Source organism: Merops nubicus, unplaced genomic scaffold (genome assembly GCF_000691845.1).
Source record: "Merops nubicus isolate BGI_N331 unplaced genomic scaffold, ASM69184v1 scaffold23602, whole genome shotgun sequence".
NCBI classification, from domain to species: Eukaryota; Metazoa; Chordata; class Aves; order Coraciiformes; family Meropidae; genus Merops; species Merops nubicus.
Genome location: NW_008591952.1, coordinates 55,391 through 64,732, shown reverse-complemented (window position 1 = coordinate 64,732; position 9,342 = coordinate 55,391). Strand labels below are relative to the sequence as shown.

The 9,342-nt window shown below is 42.8% G+C and overlaps 1 protein-coding gene across 1 annotated transcript in view; it reads right to left on the bottom strand.

Annotated features, from left to right (window-relative positions):
• The window catches only part of LOC103767886 (DENN domain-containing protein 5B), a gene marked incomplete at both ends in the record, with an annotated part of 48,540 nt that overhangs the window by 1,195 nt on the left and 38,003 nt on the right, over window positions 1-9,342 (bottom strand). The window contains 5 exons of the mRNA XM_008935017.1: window positions 332-460; window positions 5,406-5,487; window positions 6,735-6,813; window positions 7,331-7,483; window positions 8,334-8,465. Of these exons, the coding sequence (XP_008933265.1) occupies window positions 332-460; window positions 5,406-5,487; window positions 6,735-6,813; window positions 7,331-7,483; window positions 8,334-8,465 (575 nt within the window). The remainder of the gene's footprint in view (window positions 1-331; window positions 461-5,405; window positions 5,488-6,734; window positions 6,814-7,330; window positions 7,484-8,333; window positions 8,466-9,342) is intronic.

Below are 9,342 nucleotides of genomic sequence, written 5' to 3'. Positions count from 1 at the left end.
GCCATGCCTGCCCCCACCGCTTCATCTGCACAAGATACAGTGACTGTAGGGTGGTGAATTCAGGATTGTAGGTTTAGATCAATTCATTGATCTGACCAAAACCTAATGCCTCCTTCCTGAAAACTGACTTGTTTTCCACACAGCTGAGCAGACTTCTGCCCTGCTGGCTGGGCAGTACCTGCTCCCCCAGCTACCCTCTGCCTCTCAATCACTTCTAGCTGGAAATCACAGTACCCAAACAAGGTGTCTGGCTGTGCCCCAAGTCTGCACAGCACCCTGACATACCACTGAAGATGTGAAAGTGAAGCGTTGAGAAAAAGAGCCAGCTTACTTGGCAAGTGCCTGGTTGGAAAGCAGTTGCTTCAGGTGCTGAGACAAAAGCTTCTTCTCCAGAGAAAGCCTTATCCAGGCTCGGGCTCGCCCCACATCAGTCTTTATCTCACTCATGTTCTGAACATGCCTGAATCAGGTGAGAAGAAAAAAAATTTAAACAGATGAATCGTAAAAATCCTACACACTTCAAATGGCAACATCCAGAGAGATGCACTGCCTGAACTGGAAAACACTCTCTGATACCGTTTCTGGAGACCAAGACCCCCAGCAAGGCCCTGCAGAGCCCTATAGTGAGGCACCGAGACCCCCGGCTGCCCCGGGGACAGAGGGCAGCCCTTCCCTGGCATGGCAGATGGCAACACGGAGGCACTACAGCCTGTATCAGCTGCTCTGTGTCCTGGCATTTCCTTGGCCAAGGAGAGCAGGGGGAGATCTGCTCATCCTTGCATTGCCTGATTTAGGTGTCCTCATGGACACCAATAACACTTGAAAAAGCAGACACCTTGTGAGACCCAGTTATAACACAGTCACTCCCTCAAGCTGCTGACATGATCTTGGAGGGTAGAGGACGAACACATATCTCAAGAGTTTCTCCAAACCACAATCTACTCTGAAGGCTCTAAGAAGCCCCTTGATGACAGCAGCAATGAGAATTCTGAGAAAAAGAGAATTGTGGGGGCAGTCACAGGCAAGATGACATTTTCAGGGATATAAGAGGCCCTTGTGTAAGTGATGATGTGAACAGCCCTTCACATGCTTGGTCTGTAGGAAAGCAGAACTGTTCCTTAGGGGTTTTCTTCTATGGTTTTGCTTTTCTTATTTTTAAAGTTCCCATATTTCAGTTTGGAGAATGACAGAAATCTTAGTTTTAGAGCACAAGGAGCTTTAGAAGAGAAAGAGAACTGCCATGGCAGGGTGAAGCTGCTTCCAAAATCCCCCTGCTTGGTTACATAAACAGCAAGAAAAATGAGCAAATTTCCATCAGGGGAAAGAAAAAGCTGCAAGTTCTTAATGTTCACGCAGTTTGTGTGTAAAGTGCACAGGTGATTCAGCCCTCCAAACCTCCATGGCAGGCTCCACGTACCATTGGCTGGGTCTGAACTGATCTCTGTTGTTCCAACACCTGCATCCTCCCTGCAGGCCCTCTGTGCATCACGGAGTGTTAGCAAACGTGGCAATATTTACTCCAAAGAAAATGCAGCAAAGCTATGCTGTGACTGATGCTTTTTACATTCACTAGTGTAGTCTCACTGTCTCATGCTTTCCCCCATCTGTTATACCCAGGCACGTGCTTTGCTTTAAATTTAGACCCTGCATTATTTGAGAAAAATACTCTCTTGTTTATAGAGCTTCTAAAGTAACAGGACTAGGACCTTAAGGGCAAATTTGCAACGTGCAACTTAATGATGCCCAGAAATGTGTTTGCTCTGCACAAATGCAGCAGATACCGGACATAGCTCAGCAGCATCATTCTCCACCAGGCTGACCCACCCAAATGCTCAAGATACAGGTCTACCTTTGCAATCCAAGCTAAGGTGTCTGTATCACATGGCTCTGTGCTGTATGTACATATCTGAAGCATCATCAGGAAGAAGCAATCAATAGAAATAATGGTAGCTTGCCAAAACCTAGGCTATTTAAAATTCCTTAAAAAAAAAGGTAGGAACAAAATGTTTTTTTTAATGAAACGTTCCTTCTGTTTCCTAACATGACACATGGAAAGTTCTCTGATGGACCAGGTGAGAAGTCCTAACTCTCAGTGAGCTGTTAAACAAGCCCAGGAGGGCACATTACACTCATGTACAGGTCCTTACCCTTTATAAGCAAGCTCAGCAGCCTCCCCCTGTCAGCAGCAATGCCTACCAGCCGAATCACTGCTGGGAGCCTTGCTCCAGGCACTGGAAAGACCTTCCTGGCTCAGACAGTGGCAGCCAGTGTTAGATCTTCCAGCCCAGACAGCTGGGTACTGATCTAGAGTCCTTGAGAAACAGGATGCACACTACACCCAACTACACTGTTGAGACACCCTCCCCAGACTTTTCAATTCTTTTGAGATGGGAAGATCAAAGCACAGACTATCATCTCCCTCCCATTTTCTGCCAGTGCTTGGCTTGAATCACATCTAATACGAAACACTGAGTAGAATATGTTACTTTCCTGTGAGAAGATTCAAGTACAGATGGACTCAGCCTTATTCCATGCATGTTCTGTACCCCTCCATTACCTGTTTCTGATTCAGACCAGATAGGCATTAATTGAGCATTTAGGAAAAATAAGGATCTGCAGCCATGCAGCTTGCCAGAGACATTAAAAAAATTCAGTCATCAGTCTCGGTGTCAGCAAAAGTGGAGTGGAACAGAACAGAGCATTCAGGGACTCAAATTTATTTTCCTATCAGTTGTGAGACTCAGAACAGTTCTAATTTTGTCAGTGACCTAAGTGTGAGCACTGTATGCTCACCACTCCGCAGCAAACTCTATTTGTCAGAGCACTGAACGGCAATTTCAATGCAACTCCCTTGGTTGGGACTTGCTTTTAATCCCATTAGTAACAAAGAAAAATCTATTTACAGTGTCAAATGTAAGTCTGGGGTATGGCGAGACATACCCTCTGCAGCGAGCTGTGCTGATAGAAGAGGTTACAGCTGCTCGGTATCGCCACGGCCCTGAGGATGTTCTGCATGCTCCCCAGCCCAGCCCAGTCAGAAACGAGCAGTACTAGCTCGTCCCACGTGGGCAGCAGGTCTTTGCTAACCCAGCTTCTTTTGACTGCAGCAGGTTAAGCATCACTGCCATGGCCCCTGTGCCTGGGGCTCCCATCCCCGCAGGAGGGGCACAGGATTCGGGCATGAAAGCAAGTGCTGGTGGCAAGCAAAGCAAGCCCGAAGGGGAAGAACATGGGGGAAGGACCTGAAACCTGAATGCCTCTGAACCAAAGGTTTTTGGGAGTTGCCTTAGTGCTGACTGGTCCAGCTGGATGCACAGCGATGTGCCTGAGGGGTAAGGCCGTGCTGGAGGCAGGCTGCAGCAGGAGTCTGCTGGGGAGCTGGAAGAGGGCTGGGAGAGATGCTGCAGATCCTTGCCTGGGGAAAAGGCTGAAAGACACAGCCCCAAACGTACTTGTGCACAGACTCTCCCTGCAGAGAGCCGAAATAAGCATCCTGTGCGTCTTCCTTGCCACATCTAAGATGCTGGCTTTGTGAGGGAGGCAGAGGACACGCCGTGTTACCTATAGCCCAGGCTCATGGCCCATTCAGAGCATGACTGTGATTCAGCCCTGCTTTTTAAGTTGTTTACATAACCTTGCATGAGCCATCAAAACCAAGCCATGCTTAAGGCAACACTTCATCCTCTAGTTCAGTTAGCACCACAACCCCAGCAATTTAACAATTACCCATCCTTCCAACTTCAGCATAAATCTGTATGTGCAAACAAATATTAAGCAGCATTCCTTGAAGCAGGAGAAAGTATGCCACAAGATTAAAGATGATGAATACAACTCACCATCTGCCCAGCATTTTCTATGACCAGACATGTTTGTGGACAATCACAAATACCCAAGATATTACAAAAGGCAATGTTCTGCTTCTGTACTTTTCCTCTGAAAAGCAGTGGAAATTCTTGTGATTCAAGCAAGGGAGCTCAGACCTGTGCTGGGCTTTTGTTACTGGAGTGGCACCATGCAGAATATCAAATGCAGACCCTCAGCAGCGAGCACACACAGCTCCTCTGTCAGCAGTCCCCTCCCAGCACACGGGTTTCCGCTCCAGATCCTCCTTCAGCCTTTCCTCAGACTGACCCTCTACATGCCTGTCAGCCTCATAGGATTGAATTAAGTAAATAGCTGCCAAGTCCCCTGAGAGGGATGTTAAAATGACAGACACATGTTCAAAATGACCTCTTGGCATTATACTCCTAATTACACTGTTCTCTCTCTCTTTTGTATGTCGTTTTAGCCTTATGTGGCATGTCATATTCTTAGAAATCAGAGCATGAGATTCAAACTACAGAGGATCAAACAAAAAGGTTGAATACTGCTGGTGGGAAGTGCAATCATTTTCTTTCAGAAAAGTCTGACTAATCTGTGGAATCTCACATCAGAAAAAAAAAATCTGTAATAACACACATTGTTATGTGTGATAAAAAAATTGCATCACTGCAATCATGTTTTTGTGAACTAACTACAATTAATCTGACTTTTACCATTTTTTCTCCCCACATTTTTATGTGGAAGAAGGGCATGGTATTACTAGAAACAGCACTCATTTTGCCTCACACATTAAATGATTAGCAATTGCTAGCAGCTCTCTACAGATAAGCATTATTGCACCACCCCTTCCCTGTTTTCATGGCAACTTTACCCCACTGTAATCCTTAGTCATGGCAAGTGAAGAGTCACAACAGTGGCCTGATCAAGCAGATGCTCTGAAGAACTTCTGCCTAGTGCTGTCATATCAGCCTCCAGCTCTTACTCTCTACCCCTTCTGGCTTCCAACCAACACTGCTTAAAAAACTTTCCAGAGCCAGGCTGTGGTCTCCTGCAGAGCACATGCCCTTATTTCACATCCCAGCTTTAAACTTGCCCAAATACTAGGTTTGGTTACATTTCTAAATTTGTACATTTATTACTATTTGCCATAAAATACTAACTGAGAAGAAAGAGTATTGCTCAGACATTGTGAGCAGGTTATTACGTCCCTTTGCTTTGTCTATTATCTGCATTTGCTTGGTCAGTAATTTAAAACAAGAAAGAAGGAACAAACTCAAAGTTGCAAGGAATTCAACTTGTCTGCTGTTATTTGTAGAAATTTGCTTTATTGCTAGAAGAACCTGGCTGGGAAAACAAAAACCCCAGTAAAACTTGTGTGTTTTCCATTGTCTTTTGGTTGAAATAAATCAAGTGAATATGTAAAAAAGTTTTGCAAAAGGCAACACTGTTGATTTGAATGCAGGCTGAGCAGAAGGTTTAATTCTCCTTCGCCTTTGTAGACCCAAAGCCAGTTAGGATCCTTGCCTTATGCTACACAATTATAACCAATTATAAATGAATGCTTTGGGAAGCAAATTGCATACCTCATATCTTGTATCAGGGAAACCCTCAAAGTAGGCAGAGTAATTCCTGTATCAGATTTTCGTCTTTCTGTTCCAACAGCAACTACAGTGGGGAAAATATAGAAAGTTCATACAAATTTACAGTAATGGTCTGCAATGCATTTGTTTGACATACAGCTGAAAACAATCTTAAGTGGCTGGTAACTGCAGTGTTTCTGTGCATTGTCATTAACTTTATCCTGGAAATGTAGAAATAGAGAAAACAAAAGGTGCTTAATATGTTACCTGTTCCTTAATCCAGCACTGAACTCAGAGATTCAGCGTCCTTTTTCCTATGTGAAATGCATTAACATAACTCTGTATGGTGATGAGTTTTATTAGGGATATGTTTCTGTTAAAAGCTCACAACTGAGAAGGACACCAGAAGATTCAACTGCAGTAGTACATTCAGTGCTAAGAATGTTACACATTTCCATGCTCCGCTACCCTGATCAAACTGCCTTGTGAGACACAATTTGCTCTCAGGAATTTGTGACTGCCAGCCAGGTTGTTTAGTGCAATTACTCAATTACTCATTGAAGCTTATTTAAAAAATCTTTTCATGAATGAGACTAGTTGGTCCATAGATGCATCTTTGAGGACTGATCATACAAGTTTCCATCAGTAGGATTTGGAGGACTGGAGAGTCCTTGGAAGATAACCCACTCAAGTTCAGAGACTTCTACTACAATACCCAGCAGCAGCCATTGGACAGGGAGATCTCAAGCTCATCAGAAAACCAACCTCTCTCACAACAACAGAAGTAATTTAGTGATTGCAAGAGGCCAATCCAAAGCACAAACTGAGCACCCAGACTGATGGATAGAGATCAATTACATGACTTCTGAACTTTACCATCCATCATTGAACATGGAGTTACTCACATTGGGATTTGAGAGACAGTTTGTGCTCACTGAAAGAGAGATGTCAGCTGTCTTAACCACAGCTCCACACCTTCAGCTCCTTTAGAAATCACCTCTTGTGGAAGCACTGCTTCTCCTACCTTACTCAGTGCTGATTAAAAGGAAAAAAGATAGTGAGCAGACACCAGGTGATTTTCCAGACAGGGTTAGCAAGTATGTTCCTTTGCCTCCAGTGATGCCAATCTATTTTGTCCAGACACTGTGGCATCTTCACAATGATTATGATAGATCTCAAAATGTAAATGGGATATTAGCAAGATACACCAAAAATACTGCATGGATTTTTGTTTCATGTGTTTTTTGGTGTCATGTCTTTGCACTGTTTCTCCCAGGCTCAAGTTAATTTGCTGTGATGAATATTTCATGGGGTTAACTGCCACACACTCACCTGGGGACTCTGCACTATGCTCTTGCTTCTCTTCTCTCTCCTGGTACTGAAGTAAATGGGACCACAAAGCAGATTTCCCCTGAAAATTGAAAATGTAGTACACAGCTTTAAATAAATCAGGCAAAAGAAAAGAGGCCAATGAACATGGCAAAATAATGAGATGGCATTTCAGTGAGTAAAGCATTCAGTAGTGACCATCAATCCTTCTCTCCTGGGCCACGAAACCACAGGAAGAGGAGAGGACCATCCTACTGATCTAGCATTCGCACCACCCGCCTTGTTTCTTTGTCTTCTCCCTGCATTTCCTTTCTGAAGTTTGAAAGAGAAGAAACCAAATGCCTATTGGACAATATCACTGCACTTTCCAGAGGTACCTTTCAAATAAAAAAAGAGAAAAAATAAACCGAGCCCCCAAAAAAACAAACCCACAAACTCCTCAAATCCTCACAAGATATGAACCAGGGACTCTGAGCCCAAAGATATCTCTCACTTTATGTTGGGATGATTCCACTGAGTAGCAGCTTAAAAGGCAGAGAAGGCATTCAGTAGTTGTTAGAGTACTATATGCACGAAGTCCCAAGTTTCCAGTTACCAACCTGCTTGACCTGCAGACCATGGCTCCAGATTCTTTCTAGCAAATCACAGAGACTAGCAATCAATGTATTCTCCTCCAGACCTGTTATGTTGGCTTCTCCATGTCCCAGCTCCACTGCTTCATGGCCCATCTTCTCTACCAACATGCGTTTAGTCTATTAAAACCAAACAAACAACAAACAACAAAAATCCCTGAAGGATTCTAAGAATGTTACCAAAGAAGAATAGAATTTATAGATTAGTTTACTTAAATATGCTTAATCTAGACACCATCGCTAATGGTCTGACCAGAGAAACTCCAAATCTCTTCACAGAGAATGTAAACTAAAAAGAATAGTAATAAATATAAAAATTTTCATAATTTCTCCATAATTCCTATTTCTATACCCTTTATCTATTGCCCTATCTCTACACTGTTGATCTGTTACTGACTGGTATCAGAGTACAGAGATAGGTAAATTTTCAGTCTTACTCAATAGCTGTTTTTTCTTCCTGTTACAGCTATTACAGTATAAAACATAGGTAATACAGTATATCACCAACTGCAGCCAACACAAAGACACAAAGAAGTTGTATTCCCATAGCTAGAAAAGCTTCTATATTATTATAAAGCACTACAGCTCATTTACGCTGATATAAAAAACACGCACCATGGCTGTACATGCTGAATGCTTCCCTTCTGACTGAGGCTCTTGAGCCCATTATGTTTAGGCTACATGTAAATATAAAGGAAATCCTCCCTAAGGTGAATGACCATGCTGATTCTCTTTCCCGTCCTTTTTGCTTTTTCCACCCACTTTTACTGCATAAACAGAAGAGCGATGATACATTCCTTTCTCTTCTAGCACTTTAAAAATGTAAGACTAAAGGGACACCCACCCTGCAACAGCCTGGTACACCAACAGACAGACAGTATTCCAGCTGTGGAGGATTTTCAGGACACCATCTGCTGATGCTATTTAGGCCCAGTGTAAGCAAGGGGAGAGCACACGGTGGAGGACCTACCTTCATGCGACATTCCTTCAGTAACCCTTCCACAAATTTCCAGTTGGTCTGTGCAATCACAGCTGGAGAGAGGTCTGAGAGTTTGGGCTGCCTTAAATTTTTTCCTAAACTCCTTGCCTCCTGCATGTATTTCTAAAAGCAAACAGAATAATTTCAGGTATTATGAGTCAGAGGGACTCTCCTCATACTAATCCTAGGCAAGCAAATGCTGGTGAGAAGTAACAAACCAGTGTTAATCTAGGAACAAAACCATAATTTGTCTGATGTTTAGGTGTTGGGCTGGAGAAGTGGAACGCTCCCTTTTGACATCAGAAAAAGCAAGATGTTTTCCTGTATGGTACTGAAACAATGTTAGCTAGCAAACTGTGCTGTTAGCCACAACAAGTGCATAAAAGTGCGATACCTTCATTCAGCAATAGAGTCAAAATACCAAGTAAAGTTTCTGTCCAGTATTATCTGATTCTCAGTTTAAAAATATATTAGAAAAAAAATCAAATGCCATTTGTCTAATTTGTGACCAGATTACTAATTGAAAAAAAACCTTGGAAAATAAATTACAAGAAGCGGAAAATAAATTACAATTACACTTAGTGAAGGAGAAAGATTTCATCCATTACTTTTCATCTGGACAATTTATGTGGGAAAAATGAGACTTGATTTTATTCTCAACTTCTTAATTACAAGTGAAGCTAGTTTTAAACAAAAATTACGTTTAGGATAGTTCATCTTTTTACTGTAGGGTGGTAACTGAGAAGTATGGGCAAAAATTATCATACTCTTTAATAAAAAATCCAAGCCATAATAAAAGACTTCTAAACCTTCCTGCTCCACTGCTTTGTTGTTCAGGGGTGGGGTGGTTTTTGTTTTGTTTCAGGTTTTTTTAGGTTAAGCCAAAACCCCCAAACTAATCAACAAGCGCCCTCTGCCCCCAACATCAGAGAGAGGGCTGAGCAAAACTAAGAAGCTGGCCACATTTAGGCCTATCAAAAAGTTGTCCAAGCATTATTTG